Raw genomic sequence first — 27,767 nt, forward strand, 5'->3', positions numbered from 1 at the left:
AAAACATTTCCGTACAATCAACAGCTGTTAGATAGTAATAATAGCCTCCTCATATCGCTATCTGACAGATAAATAGAGGCTAGAGCTGACCTGGCTGTGGTAGCTACTAGCTAGCGTAGCTTATTCATTCACCTCGTCAGTCGAGAGGGGATGAAACATTAGCTAACGTTACATGTCAGTTACTAGCTCAGCACTGCAAATAAACACACTTTTTTTTCCTGTTAAATTAAACAGCAGTTACCTTGCCAGCTACATCAGTCAACTAAAGTGTAGCCAGTTTCTGCTCTGCTTGCTTTTACAACTTGGTGAAAGAGTGCAACACATACACACTGAACTATACTCAACTCTCCCGTGCTGGTCCAGCCAGCTGTCCAGAAGCTTTGCCTTCACACAGCCTGTCAGCCCAGTCTGCGGTGTCCACGGTCCTAAATCCAGCTGGTTGAACACTCCAAACATCCTACCTGACCGCTCGGAGGCGTCTGCATGGTCCTAAAGCTGCTATCGTCCCGGGCCGCTGTTGTTGCTGCTTTCGTATCACTTTGCAAAGATAAAACTGTGGGGGACAAAAATGCAATTTCAGAATGTGTGGGGGACATGACCCCCTGTCCCCAGTGAAAGTTGCGACCCTGCTGGTATGTGTGTATAAATGGGTGTGTGTAGGCTGCTTGCACCCTATCTGTACATAGACTACATATTTATGTATGTGTATGTACAGTATATGTTTGTATTGTCATGTGTGGCATGCATGCAGTAGGGCAGGCAGCTTTGCCATAGCCCTCTCTCCCCTCTCCCTCTCTCTCTTTGCTGTGACTTTGACCTCATCGCCAGGGAGGCAGGAAGTGGGGGGTTGGTGGTGGTAGGGAGGTGGTGCCTGCTGTCCTGTCTGCTGTGCCATAAGGTGCAACTCACCCCTGCCCCCCATCGCCCCCCTCCGTGCCCCACATATATCCGTGCGCAGCGGTTTCTGCTGTCGCACATGCTATCGTCCCGGGCCACTGCTGTGCCCTACAACCGTTTGGGGATGGGGGGGTGATTTGCGTCATAATGTGTCCCAGGCAGTCACGGGTAGTGGGCAGACAGGCTGGCAGCCCACGTGCCATTGCCTAGTAGTCATCTCCTGGAGGTAGTGTGGTGTGGTGGTGTGGGCCAGTGCAGTCCTCTCCTCTGACCTTCCTGTAGAGGGCATTACTGCTGGAGCTGGCACAGGGTCATGCCATGGAGCCTTAGAAGCTATAAAGCATGGTTATATTCATTATGACACACTGTAGCAAAACGTTTTGCAATGGCAAACAAAAATGTGTGCTTCTTATTGGACAAGTTTAGGTTGTCCGTCTTTGTTTCAGACTGGTTTCTTCTGTTTGGTGTTCATCAATTGAAGAGTCACCTGAAGCTTGAGCTGAATGGGAGATGCAGTAAAGGAATGCAGTGCTGAGGCAGAGGGCTCATAGTGAGGTCGACTGGCTACTACTCTGAACTGTGTGTGGTGAGCTTTCTGGCGTCGAGAGCTGCTGAGGCGTCAACCAAGTTGGTGCCATACATTGTGAAGGAGAAGTCCAGTAGCTACATGACTCAAGCTGGTTCCCAGAGTAGCTCTCTACATGATCGTCACCAGATTCTTCATCAACCATCTCCCTGACCACCTTCCTCTGATCAAGCCATGAACTGTCCCTCTCCATCTTTGGAGGATGCATGCACTCAATGACTTGGCCTCTATTGGTTGACCTAACTAATTATAGCTAGCTATTCAGGATGATGTATTGGTTGACCTAGCTAATAATACTAAGCTATTCATGATAATGTATTGGTTGACCTAACTAACTATTGCTAGCTATTCATGATGATGTATTGGTTGACCTAGCTAATTATAGCTAGCTACTCATTTTATTTTTTTATTTCACCTTTATTTAACCAGGAAGGCCAGTTGAGAACAAGTTCTTATTTACAACTGCGACCTGGCCAAGATAAAGCATAGCAGTGCGACAAAAACAACAACACAGAGTTACACATAAACAAACGTACAGTCAATAACACAAAAGAAAAGAAAAATAGAAAGATCTATGTACAATGTGTGCAAATGTAGAAGAGTAGGGAGGTAGGCAATAAATAGGCCATAGAGGTGAAAATAATTACAATTTAGGATTAATACTGGAGTGATATATGTGCAGATGATGATGTGCAAGAAGAGATACTGGGGTGCGAAAGAGCAAGAGGGTGAGTAATAATATGGGGATGAGGTAGTCGGGTGTGCTATTTACAGATTGGCTGTGTACAGGTACAGTGATCGGTAAGCTGCTCTGACAGCTGATGCTTAAAGTTAGAGAAGGAGATATAAGACACCGGTTATATAAGCTTCAGAGATTTTTGCAATTCGTTCCAGTCATTGGCAGCAGAGAACTGGAAGGAAAGGCGGCCAAAGGAAGTATACTCATCTCATATGTATATACTGTACTCTATACCATCTACTGCATCTTGTCTATGCCGTTCGGCCATCGCTCATCCATATATTTATATGTACATATTCTTATTCAATCCTTTACACTTGTGTGTAAAAGGTAGTTGTTGTGAAATTGTTAGATTACTTGTTAGATATTACTGCATGGTTGGAACTAGAAGCACAAGCATTTCGCTACACTCACATTAACATCTGCTAACCATGTGTATGTGACCAACAAAATTTGATTTGATTTGGCTTTGGGGATGACCAGTGCAATATACCTGCTGGAGCGCGTACTACAGGTGGGTGATGCTATGGTGACCAGTGAGCTGAGATAAGGCGGGGCTTTACCTAACAAAGACTTACAGATGACCTGGAGCAAGTGGGTTTGGCGATGGATATGTAGTGAGGGCCAGCCAATGAGAGCATAGAGGTCACAGTGGTGGGTAGTATATGGGGCTTTGGTGATAAAATGAATGGCTTACATTCAGTTTGCTGAGTAGAGTGTTGGGGGCTATTTTGTAAATGACATTGCCGAAGTCAAGGATCGGTAGGATAGTCAGTTTTACTAGATTATGTTCTTCAGCATGAGTGAAGGAGGCTTTGTTGCGAAATAGGAAGCCAATTCTAGATTTAATTTTGGATTGGAGATGCTTAATGTGAGTCTGGAAGGAGAGTTTACAGTCTAAACAGACACCTAGGTATTTGTAGTTGTCCACATATTCTAGGTCAGAATCGTCCAGAGTAGTGATGCTAGTCGGGCGGGAGGGTGCGGACAGCAATCGGTTGAAGAGCATGCACTTAGTTTTACTTGCATTTAAAAGCAGTTGGAGGCCACGGAAGGAGTGTTGTATGGCGTTGAAGCTCGTTTGGAGGTTTGTTAGCACAGTGTCCAAAGAAGGGCCAGATGTATACAGAATTGTGTCGTCTTTGTAGAGGTGGATCAGAGAATCACCAGCAGCAAGAGCGACATCATTGATATATATACAGAGAAAAGAGTCAGCCCGAGAATTGAGCCCTGTGGCACCCCCATGGAGACTGCCATAGGTCCGGACAACAGGCCCTCCGATTTGACACACTTAACTCTATCTGAGAAGTAGTTGGTGAACCAGGCGAGGCAGTCATTTGAGAAGCCAAGGCTATTGAGTCTGCCGATAAGAATGCTGTGATTGACAGAGTCGAAAGCCTTGGCCAGGTCGATGAAGACGGCTGCACACTACTGTCTTTTATCAATGGAGGTTATGATATCGTTTAGGACCTTGAGCGTGGCTGAGGTGCACCCATGACCAGCTCGGAAACCAGATTGCATAGTGGAGAAGGTACGGTGGGATTCGAAATGGCCGGTGATCTGTTTATTAACTTGGCTTTCGAAGATTTTAGAAAGGCAGGGCAGGATGGATATAGGTCTATAACAGTTTGGGTCTAAGGTGTCTCACCCTTTGAAGATTGGGATGACCGCGGCAGCTTTCCAATCTTTGGGGATCTCAGATGGTATGAAAGAGAGATTGATTAGGCTAGTATTAGGGGTTGCAACAATTTCGGCAGATAATTTTAGAAAGAGAGGGTCCAGATTGTCTAGCCCAGTTGATTTGTAGGGATCCAGATTTTGCAGCTCTTTCAGAACATCAGATGTTTGGATTTGGGTGAAGGAGAAGCAGGGGGTGGGTAAGTTGCTGCAGGGGGTGCTGAGGTGTTGGCCGGGGTAGGGGTAGCCAGGTGGAAAGCATGGCCAGCAGTGGAAAAATGCTTATTGAAATGATCGATTATTGTGGATTTATCGGTGGTGACAGTGTTTCCTATCCTCTGTGCAGTGGACAGCTGGGAGGAGGTGCTCTTATTCTCCATGGACATTACAGTGTCTCAAAACTTTTTGGAATTAGTGCTACAGGAAGCAAATTTCTGATTGAAAAAGCTAGCCTTAGCATTCCTATCTGACTGAGTATATTGGTTCCTGACTTCCCTGAAGAATTGCATATCGTGGGGGCTATTTGATGCTAATGCAGAATGCCACAGGATGTTTTTGTGCTGGTTAAGGGCAGTCAAGTCGGGGGTGAATCAAGGGCTATATCTGTTCTTAGTTCTACATTTTTTTGAATGGAGCATGCTTATTTAAGCTGGAGAGGAAAGCACTTTTGAAGAGCAACCAGGCATCCTCTACTGACGGGATGAGGTCGATATCCTTCCAAGATACCTGGGCCAGGTCGGTTAGAAAGGCCTGTTCGCTGAAGTGTTTTAGGGAGCGTTTGACAGTGATGAGGGGTGGTCGTTTGACCGCGGACCCATTACGCACGCAGGCAATGAGGCAGTGATCGCTGAGATCCTGGTTGAAGACAGCAGAGGTGTATTTAGAGGGCAAGTTGGTCAGGATGATATCTAAGAGGGTGCTCATGGTTTCGGATTTTGGGTTGTACCTGGTAGGTTCCTTGATAATTTGTGTGAGATTGAGGGCATCTATCTTAGATTGTAGGACGGCCAGGGTGTTAAGCAAGTCCCAGTTTAGGTCACCTAACAGTACGAACTCTGAAGATAGATGGGGGGCGATCAATTCACATATGGGCACAGCTGGGGGCTGAAGGGGGTCTATAACAAGCGGCAACGGTGAGAGACTTGTTTCTGGATAGGTGGATTTTTAAAAGAAGAAGCTTGAATTGTTTGGGCACAGACCTGGATAGTATGACAGAACTCTGCAGGCTATCTCTGCAGTAGATTGCAACTCTGCCCCCTTTGGCAGTTCTATCTTGTCGGAAAATGGTATAGTTAGGGATGGAAATTTCAGGATTTTTGGTGGCCTACCTAAGCCAGGATTCAGACATAGCTAGGACATCCGGGTTGGCGGAGTGTGCTAAAGCAGTGAATAAAACAAACTTAGGGAGGAGGCTTCTAATGTTAACATCCATGAAACCAATGCTTTTACGGTTACAGAAGTCAACAAATGAGAGCGCCTGGGGAATGGGAGTGATGCTGGGGGCTGCAGGGCCTGGGTTAACCTCTACATCACCAGAGGAACAAAGGAGGAGTAGGATAAGAGTACGGCTAAAGGCTAAAAGAACTGGTCGTCTAGTGTGTTCGGAACAGAGAATAAAGGGGCAGGTTTCTGGGCACGGAAGGATAGATTCAAGGCATAATGTACAGACAAGGGTATGGTAGGATGTGAGTACAGTGGAGGTAAACCTTGGCATTGAGTGACGATGAGAGGTTTTGTCTCTAGGAGCACCATTTAAGCCAGGTGCGGTCACTGCATGTGTGGGGGGTGGAACAACAGGGCTAGCTAAGGTATATAGAGCAGGGCTGGAGGCTCTACAGTGAAATAAGACAAAAATTACTAATCAAAACAGCAATAGACAAGGCATATTGACGTTAGGGAGAGGCATGTGTAGTCGAGTAATCATGGGGTCCAGTGAGTATCTAGGCGAGCTGGAGTCACGGAGATTCAGACAGCTAGCAGGCCGGGGCTAGCAGCAGGCTAGCAGATGGGCCTTAGTGGGACGTCGCAATGGGGGAGCCTGTTGAAATCCCCTCGGACGGTTACGTCGGCAGACCAGTCGTGATGGATCGGCGGGGCTCCGTGTCGGCAGCAAAGGGTCCAGGCCAATTGGTAAAAGAGGTATTGAAGCCCAGGGATTATCTGATGGTGGAAGCGGTGCGTAACTGGCTGCAGGGAAGTCAGGCGCAGGAGAGCAGAAATGGGTAACAGCCGGAGCACTTTAATGATGCAAAAACAAACAGCACCCAGAACAGCAAAATACTGGTTGAAACAACCCGTCGCCAACCAGTCAGAAATGTACAAACACTTACAACAAACAATTCCACACACAGACATGGGGGGAACAGAGGGTATTATACATGTCAAATAATGAGGGAATGGAAACCAGGTGTGTGGGAAAACAAGACAAAACAAATGGAAAATGAAAGGTGGATCGGCGATGGCTAGAAGACCGGTGACGTCGACCGCTGAACGCCGCTCGAACAAGGAGAGGAACCGACTTCGGCGGAAGTCGTGAGAGATGGATTTCTTGCGCTATCCGGGAGATGGGCCTAGCTCGAGGCTAACTCCAGGCTAACTGGTGTTCGCTTCGGGACAGAAAACCCCTCGGACAGTTACGTCGGTAGACCAGTCGTGATGGATTGGCGGGGCTCCGTGTCGGCAACAAAGGGTCCAGACTCATGATGATATATTGGTTGACCTAGCTAATTATAGCTAGGCTACTCATGATGATGTATTGGTTGACCTAACTAACTATAGCTAGCTATTCATGATGATGTATTGGTTAACCTAACTAACTATAGCTAGCTACTCATGATGTATTAGTTGACTTAGCTAACTATAGCTAGCTACTCATGATGATGTATCGGTTGACCTAGCTAATTATAGCTAGCTATTCATGATGATGTATTGGTTGACCTAGCTAACTATAGCTAGCTATTCATGATGTATTGGTTGGCCTAGTTAATTATAGCTAGCTATTCATGATGATGCATTGGTTGACCTAGCTAACTATAGCTAGCTACTCATGATGATGTATTGCTTGTTTGTTTTTTGCTTTTGAAGCGCTTTGAGATTCTTATGAAAAGCGCTATAGTAATATATTATTATCATTATTAATACACGTCCATGCATGTCTGAGGACATCGGGAGATGACATGGAAATCGGTCACTGGGAGCAACAGTGCTGTTACCTTCAAGTAGGCTTTGCTAGGGTGTTGTTGATGGTATTGGCGGATGGGCGTAAGCATTTGCCCCGAAATTTGACATTTGGTGCAACTTTGAAATTTGACGTTTGAAAAGCATGGATGAACGACTAATTCTGACGTGAGACTGTGAGAGTTTGTTGTGAATAAGACCCAGGGCTAGCCTATGTTAATGATCAATGTTATCTTTAATGGGCCATGCGGATTATTTACAGTGAGGGAAAAAAGTATTTGATCCCCTGCTGATTTTGTACGTTTGCCCACTGACAAAGAAATTATCAGTCTATAATTTTAATGGTAGGTTTATTTGAACAGTGAGAGACAGAATAACAACAAAAAAATTTAAGAAAAACGCATGTCAAAATGTTATAAATTGATTTGCATTTTAATGAGGGAAATAAGTATTTGACCCCCTCTCAATCAGAAAGATTTCTGGCTCCCAGGTGTCTATACAGGTAACGAGCTGAGATTAGGAGCACACTCTTAAAGGGAGTGCTCCTAATCTCAGTTTGTTACCTGTATAAAAGACACCTGTCCACAGAAGCAATCAATCAATCAATCAATCAATCAGATTCCAAACTCTCCACCATGACCAAGACCAAAGAGCTCTCCAAGGATGTCAGGGACAAGATTGTAGACCTACACAAGGCTGGAATGGGCTACAAGACCATCGCCAAGCAGCTTGGTGAGAAGGTGACAGAATTTGGTGCAATTATTCGCAAATGGAAGAAACACAAAATAATTGTCAATCTCCCTCGGCCTGGGGCTCCATGCAAGATCTCACCTCGTGGAGTTGCAAGGATCATGAGAACGGTGAGGAATCAGCCCAGAACTACACGGGAGGGTCTTGTCAATGATCTCAAGGCAGCTGGGACCATAGTCACCAAGAAAACAATTGGTAACACACTACGCCGTGAAGGACTGAAATCCTGCAGCGCCCGCAAGGTCCCCCTGCTCAAGAAAGCACATATACATGCCCGTCTGAAGTTTGCCAATGAACGTCTGAATGATTCAGAGGACAACTGGGTGAAAGTGTTGTGGTCAGATGAGACCAAAATGGAGCTCTTTGGCGTCAACTCAACTCGCCGTGTTTGGAGGAGGAGGAATGCTGCCTATGACCCCAAGAATACCATCCCCACCGTCAAACATGGAGGTGGAAACATTATGCTTTGGGGGTGTTTTTCTGCTAAGGGGACAGGACAACTTCACCGCATCAAAGGGACGATGGACGGGGCCATGTACCGTCAAATCTTGGGTGAGAACCTTCTTCCCTCAGCCAGGGCATTGAAAATGGGTCGTGGATGGGTATTCCAGCATGACAATGACCCAAAACACACGGCCAAAGCAACAAAGGAGTGGCTCAAGAAGAAGCACATTAAGGTCCTGGAGTGGCCTAGCCAGTCTCCAGACCTCAATCCCATAGAAAATCTGTGGAGGGAGCTGAAGGTTCGAGTTGCCAAACGTCAGCCTCGAAACCTTAATGACTTGGAGAAGATCTGCAAAGAGGAGTGGGACAAAATCCCTCCTGAGATGTTTGCAAACCTGGTGGCCAACTACAAGAAACATCTGACCTCTGTGATTGCCAACAAGGGTTTTGCCATCAAGTACTAAATCATGTTTTGCAGAGGGGTCAAATACTTATTTCCCTCATTAAAATGCAAATCATTTTATAACATTTTTGACATGCGTTTTTCTGGATTTTTTTGTGGTTATTCTGTCTCTCACTGTTCAAATAAACCTACCATTAAAATGATAGACTGATAATTTCTTTGTCAGTGGGCAAACGTACAACATCAGCAGGGGATCAAATACTTTTTTCCCTCACTGTATAGAGTAATCAACAACAGCCACCTTGTCCCACCGATGCCTCTACCTTTCGATGAGAAATAACATCTTCATCCTCATCATCATCACCATTGTTTGAATGGCATTACGGTGACCATGAAGGGAGCTGGTGCTTTAGAAGCATGCAGCCCTCTCTGCTCTGCACGCTGCTCCATGCTGCCATGGCAACCTTCATTACCTGCCGCTTGAGAGAGAGGTAGGGCGAGAGAGAGAGGTAGGGCTAGAGGTAGGGGGAGGGGGGTGAGTGAGTGAGTTAGTTCATTGACTCCCTGACTGTTGCTTCTGTTAAAGGTGCCCAGGGATCAATGTTTTATACAGTAATGAGGAGAGAACTACCCCGAACACAAGACACACAGACTCGGACACACACACACATCCCCCATGTTTACCTGTCACGCTCCAGTGAGTCCCACACAAAGCCAAAACGAGGGCAACAGACTAGAGGCGTGCCCAGCACCACAACACAGGACAGACAGAAACATCTCCTCAGTCCAGCTCATAGACTGGGAATATACTCACATGATGAGAGAGACTGTGGAGAGATGAGACCAAAATGTTATAGAGAGGGAGAAATAGAGACAAAATAATGAGGAAGAAACCAGAGAGAATTTGGTGTGTGTGTATTTTGGATAACGTGAAAATCTGTCAGCCCCCACACGCTGTTCATTCTGCTTGTTGTCTTTAATTCAAGTTTTACTAGGTGCAGCCTGTGTCACATGACCCGCTGCCCCACACACCTGCCCGAGAGGTTAGCTATCCGGTTGTCATGGCAGCAAGTTTTGCCTTATTGTGAGCGGAACGCTGGTTGGAACTAGAAGTGTTTTTTTCCCCCACCCTTTTTAGCGGGGAGCTGTTTGTGTTGGGTGTTGCTTTGTGCTGTTGGAGCTGGAGCTTGGAGCTCTGAAAATGAATACTGTAAAGATAGGCAAAGGATCATGATAGATTCATTGTGAATTGTGAAGATGTAAATATGAATAATTCTTAAACCACAAAATGAGAATGTAATTACTTCATTAAATGTAATGTTTTGAGCTATGCTAAACTTGAATTAGAACATGGTGTTGATAGCCTTATCAATGTTTTGTTATCACATGAATCCTTGACAACTACATACACTTAATATTGTCTACAGCAGCCTACAAATAACAGAGTTTGGTTCTACCACCTGTGGTCATTTTGAAGATCCTGAACAAAGACAAAAGAACTCACCTCTCTTACCTTCACTGTTTTTGAAATTGTGTCAGTTTGTTGACCACACACTTTGGTAGGAGGGAGAATACAATGATTGAACAGCCAGTGAAAGAAACAACCAACCAAACAATGCAATGATGAAACATACTTCAAAGAGCCATTTCTTTGTAGCGATTTAAAGTGCATTTTGTGCACCACCTGCTGTTTTACACATACTTTCTCTCTCTGTGTGTGTGTGTGTGTGTGTGTGTGTGTGTGTGCATGCTCCTGGCAGGTATCCCCCTCCCCCTAGTACACACACAGCTCTCCACTGGCCTTGGGGGAGAATATGGAGGTTCCCAGCACCACTCTCTCTCATAGTGTGTTGTGTGTGTGTGTGTGTGTGTGTGTGTGTGTGTGTGTGTGTGTGTGTGTGTGTGTCATGACCTTGGTAATTTTTTGTAACTTGAAAAATAAATAATAATACAAAATATATATATATATATATATATATATATATATATATATATATATATGTTGTACACAATAAAGAAAATATATTACTGGTCAACTTCTAAATATTGCTCCCATGCGTTGATCGAAGCTCAGAATTTTTTTATTATTGATCTGACTGAGTTATAATCGCGCCGACATCTTTGCGAAGTCTGAGTGGAATCATGAACAGTGGTTTGTTCATTATGTTCGCCTACATCCCCCAGGTTTGCCTAAGTGATTTGCCTCACCACTCGAACTCTCTCCGCCCTCTCGCAGCACAGGCGGAGGGTCTGAAGTGAAACTAACTACTGTATCCCAGCTCGCACTCGGCTCAAGTAGCCTGGACTAGAGAGTCAGAGATGCTGATGACAGTGTGTTTGCGAGATGCCGACAAGAGCCCATTTTAAAACCGTCCCGTGACTCCTGCCGTGTCTACAGACATCCCCCAAACAAACAAAACACGACTTTCTGAGAATGAGTGCACAACTGATAAATAGTCGCTCATAGATGTCAGTCAGCCAGTCAGGTGGCTAACTGCCGGAAGACTTCTATTGCAGTAATGTTGAAGGGCTCTGGCTAGTATTACTTAGCTTATTACTTCATCCTTCTAGCTGGCTAACGTTAAACGGAGCCTACCTCAGTAGGAGCAAAATACATGCTATTAAGTTCTCTTAATAACGTTGCTTTGGAGAGAGTAGGCTACTGAGACAGACAGACAGACAGACAGACAGACAGTGATGTGGCGCTCAGTGGTGAAGCTGAGGCAGGCTGCAATGCATGCAGGAGGAAGCAGAGACAGAGAGAGGAAGCAAGTAGAAAAAGGTTAGTACAGAGCTTCCCAAACTTGGGGTCGGAGACCCATGTGGGGTCCCCTGAGAATCTGTACTAATTTTATCAAACAAGTTAGGAAAAAAAAAAGATATGTTTCAATATGAATATCTCCACATACGCTGTAGGCCTACATTAAAATGTAATCAAAATGCAAACAATACAGTTCTAAAAAACAAGTGTTTTTATCACTGATGCTATGTCAGTGTGAATCATGACTCATATTTACCCCCCTTTCAGGGGTATAACGTTACAATTGTATAGCTAATAGGCTATGTGTTTGTAGATAAATTGAGGTGAATGAACCTACAGCAGCCAAGGTGATAATGACTTGGGTCATTTTTGCTTATTTTTGCTGTTCTCCAAATACCATTTAAAATTGTTTTAATGTATAGAAATGCCTATGGACCTCATTAAAACTCAAACCCTGGTTACAGCCCTGCTCACTATTAATGGTCTTCATAAAAATGATCAATAATTTTCAGGCTTTTTTTAGTAGGAGATTTTATTGTTTTGTTAAAGAAAATTAGGGTTATCTGAACTAAAGACTGATTTTAAGAGAGCATTTTCATTTGTGTACCTATTGGGGGCTGTTAGGTTATGTGTTGGCGTAATGTGTCAGTGCTGCTTTACATAATATGGTATTGTGTGTGTATGTGTGTAGGCTTGGTGCCTTGTGCTCTAGGCCTCATCCCAATGAGCCAGTCTGCTAAAGTACCACTCGTCCTCTCCTCTCTTGCAGTGTGTGGACGGGAGCTCTGGGTCGGAATCCTCTCTGAAGAGGGTGGCAGTGGTGGAGGACTTCTTTGACATCATCTATGCCATGCACGTAGAGATCAGCACCGACCCCGGCAAAGCACCCAAACACGCCGGACAGAAGAAGACCTACAAAGCGGTGAAAATACACTCTTTATCTCTCTACCTCTCTCACACATTCCCCCTCTTTATCAAATCTAATTGTATTGGTCACATACACATGGTTAGCAGATGTTATTGCGAGTGTAGCGAAATGCTTATGCTTCTAAACTCAGCAAAAAAAGAAACGTCCTCTCACTGTCAACTGTGTTTATTTTCAGCAAACTTAACATGTGTATATATTTGTATGAACATAACAAGATTCAACAATTGAGACATAAACTGAACAAGTTCCACTGACATGTGACTAACAGAAATGGAATAATGTGTCCCTGAACAAAGGCGGGGTCATAATCAAAAGTAGCAGTGAGTATCTAGTGTGGCCACCAGCTGCATTATGTACTGCAGTGCATCTCCTCCTCATGAACTGCACCAGATTTGCCAGTTCTTGCTGTGAGATGTTACCCCACTCTTCCACCAAGGCACCTGCAAGTTCCTGGACATTTCTGGGGGGAATGGCCCTAGCCCTCACCCTCCGATCCAACAGGTCCCAGACGTGAGATCCGGGCTCTTCGCTGGCCATGGCAGAACACTGACATTCCTGTCTTGCAGGAAATCACGCACAGAACAAGCAGTATGGCTGGTGGCATTGTCTTGTTGGAGGGTCATGTCAGGATGAGCCTGCAGGAAGGGTACCACATGAGGGAGGAGGATGTCTTCCCTGTAACGCACCTCGTTGAGATTGCCTGCAATGACAACAAGCTCAGTCCGATGATGCTGTGACACACCGCCCCAGCCCATGACAGACCCTCCACCTCCAAATCGATCCCGCTGCAGAGTATAGGCTTCGATGTAACACTCATTCCTTCGATGATAAACGCAAATCAGATCATCACCCCTGGTGAGACAAAACCGCAACTTGTCAGTGAAGAGCACTTTTTGTCATCTTGTCTGGTCCAGCGACGGTGGGTTTTTGGGCATAGGCGACATTTTTGCCGGTGATGTCTGGTGAGGACCTCCCTTACAACAGGCATACAAGCCCTCAGTTCAGCCTCTCTCAGCCTATTGCGGACAGTCTGAGCACTGATGGAGGGATTGTGCGTTCCTGGTGTAACTCGGGCAGTTGTTGTTGCCATCCTGTACCTGTCCCGCAGGTGTGATGTTCGGATGTACCGATCCTGTGCAGGTGTTGTTACATGTGGTCTGCCACTGCGAGGACTATCAGCTGGCTGTCCTGTCTCCCTGTAGCGCTGTCTTAGCCATCTCACAGTACGGACATTGCAATGTATTTCCCTGGCCACATCTGCAGTCCTCATGCCTCCTTGCAGCATGGATAAGTCATCTTCACGCAGATGAGCAGGGACCCTGGGCATCTTTCTTTTGGTGTTTTTCAGAGTCAGTAGAAAGGCCTCTTTAGTGTCCTAAGTTTTCATAACTGTAACCTTAATTGCCTACCATCTGTAAGCTGTTAGTGTCTTAAGAACCGTTCCACAGGTGCATGTTCATTAATTGTTTATGGTTCATTGAAAAAGCATGGGAACCAGTGTTTAAACCCTTTACAATGAAAATCTGTGAAGTTATTTGGATTTTTACAAATTATCTTTGAAAGACAGGGTCCTGAAAAAGGGATGTTTCTTTTTTCCTGAGTTTTGATCTGACAGTGCAGCAGTGTCTAACAGGTAATGTCTAACAAATTCCACAACAAAACCTAACACACAATCTAGTAAAGCCGGCTGTATGTGATAACACTTAAGGTTTTCTGGGCTAACAATGTAAGAAATAATACATTAAAAATACAAAATACTGCACAGTTTCCTAAGGACTTGAAGCGAAGCTGCCATCTCTATCAGTGCCATCTTTCTTTAAAAAAAAAAATGAAAAAAACTATCTCTCACTCTTTCCTTTCACTTGATCTTTCTCTCTACCTGTATCTCAATACCTTTTACTTTATATTTCTCTCCATCTGTCTCACTCTTCCCTTTTACTCAATCTTTCTCTTCGATCACACGGTCACCCAGTGTGTCTACACCGTTATCTCTATCTTAGCCTGCTACCTCTCTCTCTCCCCTGGCTCTGTTTCTATTTGACACTCTTTTTAAATTGCCTGTCTTTATGATTATTTGGCAATATATGTTCTGTTCTCTGTTCCTCTTTCGATCTTTAGTATTCATTCCTGTTTCGTGACTTGTTTCTCTCTCTCGCCGTCCATCTGGTTTTTGGTGTTTAGACACAATCAATAACACTAACACTCACTTTCTCCTTATCCCATTAAAATGAATGGGATAGTTGAAATAGATTTGTATAATACTTCTAGACCATCCTCTGAATATTTTCTCACAAGACAGCAGGCATCACCATTGACCCAGAACATTCATGTTGGCAAATATGTATTTTTCTCTTCAGTTCATTCACTGAACCCCCAGTTCTCTCTATTTAAGATAAACTAACATATTTCATTTCCAGTCAATAATTTTCCGGCAATCTCTGTGACACTTACCGCCTCCGTAACTTCACCCCCCGTTTTTATTTTATTTTTTTACCTTACTTCATTACAAGAAAATGCTGCAACTTCGCAAGATTTTTTCATTTTGTGCGTGTGAAAGAAAACGTTTCTCACTTTAGATTGAAGGGGTCTGGCAAGGATATTAGATTCTAGCGCAAAGCTGACCTTGTGGTCGTTGGAAGAAGGTATTTCTCTCTCCCTGACAACTATTCAGCAATTCTCTCTGTGAGCGTCGCCACAGTCGCTGAAGGCCAGATGTGTAGTTTATTTAGATTAAGGGTGATGACAGCAGTGCAAAGCACACACCTGGGCAGCATTGTCCATCGTTCCTTCCTAGCTTAATTTCAAATGGGGAGATTTCAAGTCTGCCATTGGAAAATGCGCTTCCGCCCTGTACTAAAGTAATTGGGACAAAACCTTTCATTTGCCCAGTGTGTTTTATTGGGATACTTTGCCATCTCAATTGGTGATACTGCCCTCTTCTGGTTGAACATGGTAACTAAATATTCACCCCAGTACTGTACAGAACATGTACTTTCCTTTTTAGGATTTATTTTCACTTCTATTGGATAAGAATGAAATGATAGAATATCAGTATAACATTAGTAGTGAGTGAACAGAGCTGGGACTGTGTAATGAACAGAATACTTCATCTTTTTTTCACTGCTTATTTACTGTATTTTTGCTCTGCCCGCTGCCATGGCTTCCAAGGTACTTTATCACACAGTGGGCCATGAAATGTTTATTACACACACACCCACACACACACACACACACACTCTGCAGGACACATGACTGGTTGTCCCTATCCTTCATTGGCAGTCCTGCTCAGCCAACATGCTGCCTGCTTCTCCTCTCTGTCCCCCTCTGTCCCCCTTTATGCTTCTCCAGAACAGATAGACAGAGCTGCATTGGTGGCCCAGGGCAGACCCACCGCCACAGGCCCTTTCCAGACCCACGGTCCTACTCTGTAGGCTACATGGCTCGCTTTCTGAGATTCTATTGGGACTGGGAGAACAATGGCGGTGGTAGCTAGCCTGTCGTCACACAAAGAGCGTCAACCCCTCTGGGGGGAGTCACTGCCTCGCCCCACAATCCCCTCCTATGACCGTAACTAGATATGAGGGCACAAAGGCTTGTACCTCTGTAATCTGTAATTTTTCTAATTAAAAACAAATATATATTTTAAATCTATATGTTGAACACAATAAAGAAAATCAATTAAGGGTCAACATCGAAATATTTCTCCCAGCATTTCTCCAAGCTCAGAACGCTTATATTCTTGATCTGACTGCCTGCCTCTGTGAACGAGTGGAATCATGAACAGTGGTTGGTTTGTTATGTTTACCTGCATCCCCCAGATTTGCCTTTTAGCAGCACATTCACCACTCTATCAAATGGCTAACTCCACCCTCTCGCGGCCCAGGCCAAGGGCCTGAGATGTGAAACGAAGTACACCAGGTCGCACTGGGATCAAGTAGCCTAGCCAACTAGAGAGTCAGAGATGCTGACGACTGTGTTTGCGAGATGCCGGACAAATGGGAATGTTTAAACCTTCCTGCGACTCCTGCCATGTCTACAGACATCCCCCAAACAAACACATAGCAACTCTCTGAGAATGAGTGCACCACAGGGGGCTGCTGAGGGGAGGGCGGCTCATAATAATGGCCAGAACGGAGCAAATAGAATGGTATCATTCCACTTATTCCGCTCCAGCCATTACCACGAGCCCGTCCTCCCCAATTAAGGTGCCACCAACCTCCTGTGGAGTGCACAACTGGTAAATAGTCGCATATAGATATGTCAGTCAGTCAGGTGGCTAACTGCTGGCAGAGACTTCTATTGCAGTAACCTTGAAGTGCTCTGGCTAGTAATACTTAGCCAGCTAGAAGGATGAAGAAAGAAGCTAATGTTAAATGGAGCCTACCTCAGCAGGAGCAGAAAATATGTTATTACATTCTCCTAATTACTTTGCTTTACAGAGAGTAGGTTATTGAGACAGACAGTGATGTGGCGCTCAGTGGTGAGGCTGAGGCAGGCTGCAATGCATGCAGGAGGAAGCAGAGACAGAGCGAGAGGAAGCAAGCAGAGAGAGAGGTTAGTTTATTGGTTCCCAAACTTGGGGTCGGAGACCCATGTGGGTTCCCCTGAGAAAATCTGTACTAATCTTATCAAACAAGTTAGGAACTTAAAAAAAAAAGTTATTTTTCAATATCAATTTCTCCACATGGCCTATCGTCCATATAGGCCTACATTAAAATACAATCGAAATGCAAACAATACAGTTCTAAAAAACAAGCGTTTTTATCACTGATGCTATGTCAGTGTGAATCATGACTCATATTTCCCCCCTTTCAGGGGTATAACGTTACAATTGTATAGCTAATAGGCTATGTGTTTGTAGATAAACTGAGGTGAATGAACCTACAGCAGCCAAGGTGATAATGACTCGGGTCATTTTTGCTTGTTTTTGCTGTTCTCCAAATACCATTTGAAATTGTTTTATTGTATCGAAATGCAGTAAATGAGCTTCAACTTTCAGTGAGGTCCCTTTTCGGACCTTTTCGAACCTCTCTAAAACCCTCTAGATCACCCCTCACTCCCCTCCTCCCCACCCTCATTTTACAACCGTCACCTCTCTGGCCAGGATGTTTGTTAGAGGGAAGGGGGTGTGTATTTTCTCCTGCTCCCAGCCCACCACAGAGGGCGGAGTGATAGAGGGAGGCTAGTTTGAGAGAGAGGGGGAGGAAAGGATGACTGCAGGGACAGCGTGAAAAAAGTAAAGATCGGAAGGTGACAGCAAGGGCAGGAGAACGGAGAATACATTGAAAGTTCTCCTAGAGATAATCTGGTGTCACCAGGCTACCTTGCAAAAATGATAGACTGTGCAAACTGTTCATCAAAATTCATCAAAAAGTTAGCTTATAACAGTGAACCTTTTTTGTAGGATACACATAAGGAAATTCTAGGTCTTGTGGCATATTTTGGTTAAACTATGCCCAATTCAATGGAATTGCAACCCTCTGCATGCACAGTGCATTCTTCCATCACATGTGCAGCTGACTCTCAAGATCTTGCACACTAATTAGATGCTATTAAGCCCACACTATTACAAGGACTACATGCTTTCTGGTAAGTTTTGATTACAATACTGGGTGAAGTGAATATATTTTATATGACATACATGTAATGGTTTCGGTAGTCGTGTAGGAGGAATGAGGCGCAGGAAGCAGCGAACACAGGGTAGCGGTGTTTTTAATAACACTGGAGATAAACAAAAGTTCCCAAACATAGGGAATAAATACAAATAGGCGACAAGGCAAAGCCGACGAACAACACGTCGTCAATGAACAAAATTAATCCCGCACAAACAACGGACGGGCCAGCTAAACTAAATACCCCCTCTAATAGCTAATTGGCCACAGGTGCCCAAAACCAAAAAGGGGATCAGTGGCAGCTAATAGGCCGGTGACGACGACCGCCGAGCGCCTTCCCGAGCAGGAGGGGGCGCCACCGTCGGTGGGAATCGTGACAATACATTATTTTTTGTTAACTAGTAAATAGTAGCCTGCAGCAAAGTGTGTTTAAATAATGTCTAACTTGTTAACAATTTCTGCTAGTTAGGTTTTGCTAACCGTTTGATAGAGTGGTGAATGTACTGCTAAAAGCCAAGGAAATGGTTAGGTATGTGAAGGGTCATCAAGTTATATCAGCAATCTACCTCACCAAGCAAAGTGAGAAGAATAAGAGCACCACATCAAAGCTGCCCAGCAACACCTGTTGTCATCATGTTTGACAGTCTCCTGGAGAGGAAGGAGTCTCTCCAAGAAATGACCATATCACAGTCTGCCGATATGGACAGCCCCATCAAGACGATCCTCCTGGATTATGTATTTTGGGAGAGTGGTAAGCAGCCTGAAACTCCTGAAACCTATAGCAGTAGCCATTGCATGGATTGAGGGAGACAATGCCATCCTGTCTGATGTTCAGACTCTGTTTGCAAGATATAAGAGAAGAAATCCGTACTGCCCTACCGACTTCACTGTTGCTCCAATGCAGAGGAAATTGCAGTTCTGAAATACATCAAAAACCGTGAAGACTTCTGCCTGAAGCCCATACACGCCGCAGCGTACATGTTGGACCCCAAGTATGCTGGCAGGAGCATCCTGTCTGGTGCAGAGATCAACAAGGCCTATGGTGTTATCACTACCGTGTCTCGCCAGCTTGGCCTGGATGAGGGCAAGTTTCTTGGCAGTCTGGCGAAGTACACTTCCAAGCAAGGGCTTTGGGATGGAGATGCAATATGGCAGTCGTGCCAACATATCTCATCAGCCACACGGTGGAAGGGACTTTGTGGATCTGAGGCTCTTTCCCCTGTGGCCTCCATCTTCCACCAAATCCCACCAACATCAGCCTCCTCAGAGCGTAACTAGTCCTTGTTTGGGAACACACACACCAAAGCACACAACAGGCTGACCAATACAAGGGTTGAAAAATTGGTGGCCATCCGGGCAAATGTTAGGCTTTTTGAGCCTGACAACGAGCCATCCTCAACAAGGTTGGAAAGTGACAGTGAAGATGAGGCCTCAGAGTCTGATGATCAAAAGGTGTACATTGAGGAGGTCCAGGGAGAAGACATGGAAGCCTGAGAGGAAGACAACTAAAGCTTTAGTTTCTAGACTATCATTTTACAGATGTATGTTGAAAACGTTTTTGGGAGATGTGATGGATCATTGGGGATCATTCAATATTCCCTTTCTTTTGTTGTTAAGTGAAATCATCCCATGTGAAGAGTCAACTCATTTAATTAAAGTTTAATTCGTAACTAAATAGTTTTTTAACATTTCTGTTGGAAGGATTTAATCATTTGCAATTGTCTACTTATAATAAGGTAAAAGGTGTATGTTTCTGTCTCCATATGATATGGTAAATATATCCAATGCAAAAACATCTACATTTAAATGGTATTAATATTACTTTGCATATATTTCCGTTAATTCCCATATATTCCCATAATTTCCACGGAAAGTTTCCACCTCTGAATATTCCCCAATCTGAGCAATGCTAGACTAGACCACACCCCGCTCTCCTTGTTACACTCACGGAAGTATGCACACACACACACACACACACACACACACACACACACACACACACACACACACACACACACACCCTTAAAACCCTACTGACACTCACTGCCTCTACTCTGGGTGAAGTGGTGACATATTGTTTGATGGAGTTTTAACAGAAAGTCCAAATTGAGCCTGTAGAGACAGTAGTATTACCTCTTCAGTGTTCAATACTAGAAGTATACATAGCAGCATCTTTATCAGCCATGGCTCTGGTAGTGATATAATTTTTTCTCTCTTTTCCCCCTGTCTCTCTCTCTCTCTCTCTCTCTCTCTCTCTCTCTCTCTCTCTCCCTGTCTCTCACTCTCTCTCTCTCTCTCTCTCTCCCTGTCTCTCTCTCTCTCTCTCTCTCTCTCTCTCTCTCTCTCTCTCTCTCTCTCTCTCTCTCTCTCTCTCCCTCTCTCTCTCTCTCTCTCTCTCTCTCTCTCTCTCCCTGTCTCTCTCTCTCTCTCTCTCTCTCTCTGTCTCTCTCTCTCTCTCTCTCTCTCTCTCCCTGTCTCTCACTCTCTCTCTCTCTCTCCCTGTCTCTCACTCTCTCTCTCTCTCTCTTTCTCCCTGTCTCTCACTCTCTCTCTCTCTCTCTCTCTCTCTCTCTCTCTCTCTCTCTCTCTCTCCCTGTCTCTCACTCTCTCTCTCTCTCTCTCTCTCTCTCTCCCTGTCTCTCACTCTCTCTCTCTCTCTCTCTCTCCCTGTCTCTCACTCTCTCTCTCTCTCTCTCTCTCTTCTCCCTGTCTCTCACTCTCTCTCTCGCTCTCTCTCTCTCTCTCTCTTTCTCCCTGTCTCTCACTCTCTCTCTCTCTCTCTCTCTCTCTCTCTCTCTCTCTCCCCCTCTCTCTCGCTCCCCCACCCCCTCTCTCTCTCTGTCTCTCTCTCTGTCTCTCTGTCTCTCTCTCTCTCTGTCTCTCTGTCTCTCTCTCTCTCTCTCTCTCTCTCTCTCTCTCTCTCTCTCTCTCTCTCTCTCTCTCTCTCTCTCTCTCTCTCTCCCTGTCTCTCACTCTCTCTCTCTCTCTCCCCCCTCTCTCGCTCCCCCACCCCCTCTCTCTCTCTCTCTCTCTGTCTCTCTCTCTCTGTCTCTCTCTCTCTCTGTCTCTCTCTCTCTGTCTCTCTCTCTCTCTCCCCCTCTCTCTCTCTCTCTCTCTCTCCCCTCTCTCTCGCTCCCCCACCCCCTCTCTCTCGCTGATGGTCAGATAGCGGAGACGTATGCCTTCCTGCCCAGGGAAGCAGTGACCCGTTACCTGATGAGCTGTGGTGAGTGTCAGAAGAGGATGCACATCAGCCCTGGCGGCGCAGAGTTCAAAGGTAAACAACCTCTCTGTTTCTCTCTGGACCACTGACTAGTGGCTCCTTCAGGCTCTGTTCAGAGCTATTTGGAAAGCTTCCGCAGACTCTCAGAGCATGGATGTAGATGGACAGGGATTTTCATATGAGTTGTAAAAAGAACGCTTTTGAGCACTGCTTGCTTTTCCCCCTCCTCCACTCCCACTCCCCCTCCCCCTCTTATCCTCGTCTTGCTGCCACCCTAAAGGCAGCCCCCACACAGTTTTCCCAGTCCTCCCCAGTCCTATTAAACTGAAAGTCATTGGAGTGTCCTGCCTCCTTCCTAACACACTGCAATTAGCCCAATTTGGGGCCTTTAACAAAGAAATAAAGAAAAAAATGAGAGAGCGAGAGAGAGGCACAGCAGCCAGAGAGAAAAACGGCTTATTTCTTTGTATAGCGTTTGTATTGTAGTGCTGGTTTCCCAGAGTGAGAGAGTGCACAGTGTGTGGTATGGCATTGAACTGTGCTTAGCTCTACTGTGCTGCTGTGTTCTGTGCTAGCCTGGCCTGGGTTGGCTTGTGTCTTCCCCTGTGCCTGCTAGTTGGCTGTGTTAGCTTTGGCAAGTGACTGTGTCACTGGAGGACAGCTGTGGCGGTAAGGGAACCGTGACTCAGACTGGCATTCCAGAGGAAGATTCCTGATATCCCACAACCGCATGCATTGTTCCCAAGGCCAAGGGCGAAAGACACACGGAGACAGACCAAAATGGGGTGGAAATGGTGAGGAGAGAAATAAATCAGAGAGAGTTCGAAATGGAGTGAAATCTTCAATGGCTGTCCTGCTATTTATACATATTTTATTCCCTCTATATTCAGGGTCCCATATTGACAGAGGGGCTGTCATGTACCTTCACGTATGGAAGGCACTTCCATATTCCCACAAGAACAGAACATGGGTAGTATGTAAAGTAAACCTTGCCAAATGAATAGTAATGCTCACCAAACCCCCTCCTCCATCCCATAAACACACAACGCAGCATGAGAGGTGCTCCCAGGCCCGATCTGTCTGTCAGAGTGTTGTGAGCAGCTAACACTGGGCGTCGCTCGTAAAGAGAGCAGCTAATTGGCTTCCTTCCCTATGGGGGTCCACCCCTTTCCACCCCCCCCCCATCCCTGTAACCCCTCCAACCAACCACCCCCCTCCTCTCCGCCTAAGCCACTCCCGCAAAAGTTCAGTGTTGAATTATTGAATGCAATTCATTACTGTATGCTGGGGCTCTTTTAAATTGACATCAGGCAGTCTTTTGAGTCACATCTTTCATCTTTCGTCTCTTCAACCTTCATCATAACGTATTGGTTATGCACTAGGAACAGGTGTCAAGGGGGTGTAGGATAGGGCCCATATTCATAAAGCCCACAGAGAAGGAATGCTGATCTATGATCAGTTTTTTGCCTTTTAGATCATGATGAATAAGATTACATGGACAGGAGGGACCTGATCCTGGATCAGCACTAGATCTGAGACGCTTTATTAATACAAGCCTAGGTCGCTGGCCCTGTGCTGATTTTTCCTCCCTTCTCATTTTAAACTCCATTTCTCAGCTGTCAAGTCTAGTCTCTGTCATTTCATTTATCTGCTGACCTACTAAGGGACAATGTTCTGGAGTCCTGAAGGGGGAAAATACAAGGCAGATAATCTATACCTCTGCAGTAAATAGACAGGAGCGCAATCGATTACTGATGGATAGAGTGTGTGTACACATGAGTGTACTGTCCCAGTAGGTGATAGGTTGTTTGATATGATCCTTGGAGAGGAGGACCCTGTACGCCCTGTACGTCATGTGATAGTACCCTCCAAGGTCAGGTCCCTGGGTCTGAACCCCGCCCTGTGCAACTGGGTCCTGAACTTCCTGACGGGCCACCCCCAGGTGGTGAAGGTAGAAAACAACACTTCCACTTTGCTGATCCTCAACACAGGGGCCCACAAGGGTGCGAACTCAGACCCCTCCTGTACTCCATGTTCACCCATGACTGCATGGCCACGCATGCCTCCGACTCAATCATCAAGTTTGCAGATGACACAACAGTAGTAGGCCTGATTACCAATAATGACGAGACAGCCTACAGGGAGTAGGTGAGGGCCCTGGAAGAGTGATGCCAGGAAAATAACCTCTCACTTAACATCAACAAAACAAAGGAGCTGCTTGTGGACTTCAGGAAACAGCAGAGGGAGCACCCCCCTATCCACATCGACCGGACCACAGTGGAGCAGGTGGAAAGCTTCAAGTTCCTCGGTGTACACATCACTGACGATCTGAAATGGTCCACCCACACAGACAGGAGGCTGAAGAAATTTGGCTTGGCCCCTAAAACCCTCACAAACTCTTACAGATGCACAATTGACAGCGTCCTGTCGGGCTGTATCACCACCTGGTATGGCAACTGCACCGCCCGCAATCGCAGGGCTCTCCAGAGGGTGGTGCGGTCTGCACAACGCATCACCGGGGGCAAACTACCTGCCGTCCAGGACACCTACAGCACCCGATGTCACAGGAAGGCCAAAAAGATAATCAAGGACATCAACCACCCGAGCCACGGCCTGTTCACCTGCTATCATCTAGAAGGCAAGGTCAGTACAGGTGCATTAAAGCTGAGACCGAGAGACTGAAAAACAGCTTCTATCTCAAGGCCATCAGACTGTTAAACAGCCATCACTAGCCGGGTTCCACCCGGTTACGTAACCCTGCACCTTAGAGGCTGCTGTCCTATATACATAGACTTGGAATCACTGGCCACTTTAATAATGGAACACTAGTCACTTTAATCATGTTTAAATAATGTTTACATACTGCTTTACTCATCTCATATGTATATACTGTATTCTATTCTACTGTGTTTTAATCAATGCCACTCTGACATTACTCACTCTAATAGTTATATATTTCTTAAATCCATTCTTTTACTTTTAGATTTGTGTGAATTGTTACATGCTACTGCACTGTTGGAGCTAGGAACACAAGCATTTCACTACACCCGCAATAACATCTGCTAAATATGTGTGACCAATAACATTTTATTTCAAATGTTATTTTATTTGATGAGGAAGACAGACTATTGCTTGCACTTGAAGTACAATGTCAATGCAAAAAAAGAGAGGATGTATACCAGTTCAGTTATAGAGAGTTTGCAGTTATTTTGTTATGTGCTATATTATATATTATAGTAGAGATGTCTTTAAAAATGAACTGCTGGTATAAGTAAGTTCAAATGCACAAGCATCTTAATGTAGGATGTCCACTTAGTGGTTTAATGCTCTCATTACATATACTGTAAATGTCCATCATGGCGAATGGCAGAGAAATCATACTGTAGGCCCATTACTATTCATAAAAAAATCTGGTCTCTTTTTCATTATGGTTTAACACAGGACAGGATAGTAGTGGATTTGTATTTATTATGGATCCCCATTAGCTGTTGCCAAGGCAGCAGCTACTCTTCCTGGGGTCCAAATTACATTACATATAAAACAAAAGATGAAACAGCACATCATATTACGCTGTTACACCACTACATATCAACAATACAAAATGTATAATATCATCATACAACATTACAGTGTAGCATGCGTGTGCTAGAGTGTGTGTGTGTGTGTGTGTGTGTGTGTGCCTGTGTGTGTCTCTTCACAGTCCACGTTGTTCCATAAGGTGTAGTTTGATCTGTTTTTTAAATCTGATTTTACTGCTTACATGAGTTACTTGATGTGGAATAGAGTTCCATGTAGTCATGGCTCTGTGTAGTACTGTGAATTTCCCGGAGTCTGTTCTGGACTTGGGGACTGTGAAGAGACCCCTTGTGGCATGTCTTATGGGGTATGCATGGGTGTCTGTGTACTAGTTGTTTGAACATGTCAATACCACTCACAAAGACAAGAAGTGATGCAGTCAATCTCCTCTACTTTGAGCCAGGAGAGATTGACATGCATGTCATTGATGTTAGCTCTACGTGCTGCCAGCCTTGCTGCTCTGTTCTGGGCCAACTCATTTGCATATGTCCCTCTTTGTGGCACTTGACCATATGACTGAGAAGTAGTCTAGGTGTGACAAAACTAGGGCCTGTAGGACTTGTTTTGTGGATAGCAATGTCAAAAGAGCAGACTTCTCCCCATGTTAGCTACTGTTGCATCAATATGTTTGACCATGACAGTTTACAATCCAGGGTTACACCAAGCAGTTTAGTCTCCTCAACTTGCTCAATTTCCACATTATTTATTACAAGATTTAATTAAGGTAATCTATACATAGAGTAAGAGCTGATTCTGGTCAAAGCAGCTGCTTGTTTGTTTCTGCGTGCTTGTGGCAGCTGCCAGGAGCAGCAATTTGGTGGCTTTGCTGCTCTTTATGAGCGATCCACCCTCTTCTATCCCTCTCGCACATGTACACATGCACACTGTAAAAATATTCTGGGGTGAATTGAAATTGACAAGAAAAACAAAAAAACATATACTTAATAAAAATAAAGGTAAGTTGTTTCAATGATTTGTTAATTTAAATGATGTATGTGATTTAATATACTAAATTGTAATAATATTTCTCTCTCTACTTAATAATTTAACTTATTGCAACAATTTTGCCTCTTGCCTCTGATTTAAGAGGATTGTGGGTAATTAATACTTTTTTTGTATGCATGTTTGAAGAAAGAAAGTATATTTATATATTAGAATCAAGCAGCCCATTGTGCAAAATGGTGTACTGGATCATGATGAACGGATATCAAAACCGTCAGGCAAATTGTTGTTCAATGATGAGACCACCCATTCCTTCCATCACTACTCTTAATGATGGAAGCAAATGCGGCTTCCTGCCAATGGTGGAAAAAGTACCCAATTGTCATACTTAAATAAAGATACCTTATTACAAAATGACAGAAAAAGGTGAAAGTCACCAAATAAAATTGTACTTGAGTAAAAGCCTAATAGTATTTGGTTTTAAATATACTTAAGTATCAAAAGTAAATGTAATTGCTAAAATATGCTTTAAAAAGTGCAAGTATAAATCATTTCAAATTCCTTAAATTAAGCAAACTAGACAGCACCATTTTCTCTACTCCCACATTAAATGGCCCTCTAGTGTCCACTTAGAGCACTGCCACCCAGGCAGAGTCCATTGGCTAGTGCATGTACAGATTCATCAGGGCACTCAACAGAAGAAAATAAATTGCATTTCTAAAGTTCAGGTAGTGCCTCGCTCTTTCAGTTTGTTTTCTTACATTTTGGTGCCTAATGAACATGACCCTGTATGTGTTTGGGTTCAAGAAGGAGGTTATGGGAGAATGAGAGTCATAATACTTTGTGTGTATAATCTTCACAGAAAATGACAGACCGACATCACTGGTGCCGGATCTCATCGACTACAACATGCCGCTGACCACCACCTATCTGAAGCAGATGAAACTCCAGTGCATGAGTACCAATGAGCAGGTAAGGCCAAGGTGTAGCTTGTACATCAGGGTTCCCTAACTGGCGGCCCCCGGGGGATTTTAATTGGCCCCCCAAGTTTTCAGAGAAAATTAAATATATATATACACACACACACACACACACACACACACACACACACACACACACACACACACCACTACCAGTCAAATGTTTTACAACACCTAATCATTCAAGGGTTTTTATTTATTTTTACTATTTTCTACATTGAAGAATAATAGTGAAGACATCAAAACTATGAAATAACAGATATGGAATCATGTAGTAACCAAAATAGTGTTAAACAAATCAAAATATATTTTATATTTGAGATTCTTCAAAATACCCGCCCTTTACCTTGATGACAGCTCTGCACACTCTTGGCATTCTTGGTGGCTATTTGAAGAATCTCAAATATAAAATATATTTTGATTTGTTTAACACTTTTTTGGTTACTACATGATTCCATATCTATTATTCATAGTTTTGACGTCTTCACTATTATTCTACGTTTGACTGGTACTGTATATAATATAAAAAAATTGTTGGACATAAAAGACAGCAAATCAGCTCCAAGTGATTTTCATTTTGGAAATCTGTTCCAAAGTATTCCCATGTATAATAGAGAAATATATGTGATCGTATACAAATGTAAGCAAGGTTTGAAATAATTATGTTTTCGTCAAATATTATTTCTGTTTGGGCTTCTTCTGGTCAATTTGCAGTCTACAAATTCTTTATAATTATGTTCCAGCCCCATGAGCATCCACTCAAGAAAAAATCAGCCCGCTGCTGAATCTAGTTGATGATCCCTGCTGTACATTCTGTTGTCCAGAATAGGTGAAGATTAGATGGAAGTGGCCGTCTTCACTGTCATTTCTATCAGGCTCTTTGTGTACCACACACACACTATCCCCCTCCCTCGACAGCCCACCTTCCATCCCCCGTGCCAGGTTAGCTATCTGTAAAAGAGCATAGAATCATTCAGGACTGCCAATCAGGCGCACACAGGAAAGTGTGTGCTTGTGAGAGTGTGTAAGCGTGCTCGCGAGATTGTGTGTGCCTGCGTCTGTGTGGGCGAAT

General features: G+C 44.4%; 1 protein-coding gene across 2 annotated transcripts in view; it reads left to right on the top strand.

The window, feature by feature from the left end:
- The window catches only part of LOC106566803 (nucleolar protein 4-like), a 190,939-nt gene that overhangs the window by 42,675 nt on the left and 120,497 nt on the right, over positions 1–27,767 (top strand). For both annotated transcript variants that reach the window (XM_014135218.2, XM_014135217.2), the window contains exons 2-4: positions 12,204–12,356; positions 21,140–21,251; positions 26,578–26,687. In XM_014135218.2, the coding sequence (XP_013990693.2) occupies positions 12,204–12,356; positions 21,140–21,251; positions 26,578–26,687 (375 nt within the window). The remainder of the gene's footprint in view (positions 1–12,203; positions 12,357–21,139; positions 21,252–26,577; positions 26,688–27,767) is intronic.

The sequence above is a fragment of the Salmo salar genome, chromosome ssa13 (genome assembly GCF_905237065.1).
Source record: "Salmo salar chromosome ssa13, Ssal_v3.1, whole genome shotgun sequence".
Classification (NCBI taxonomy): Eukaryota; Metazoa; Chordata; class Actinopteri; order Salmoniformes; family Salmonidae; genus Salmo; species Salmo salar.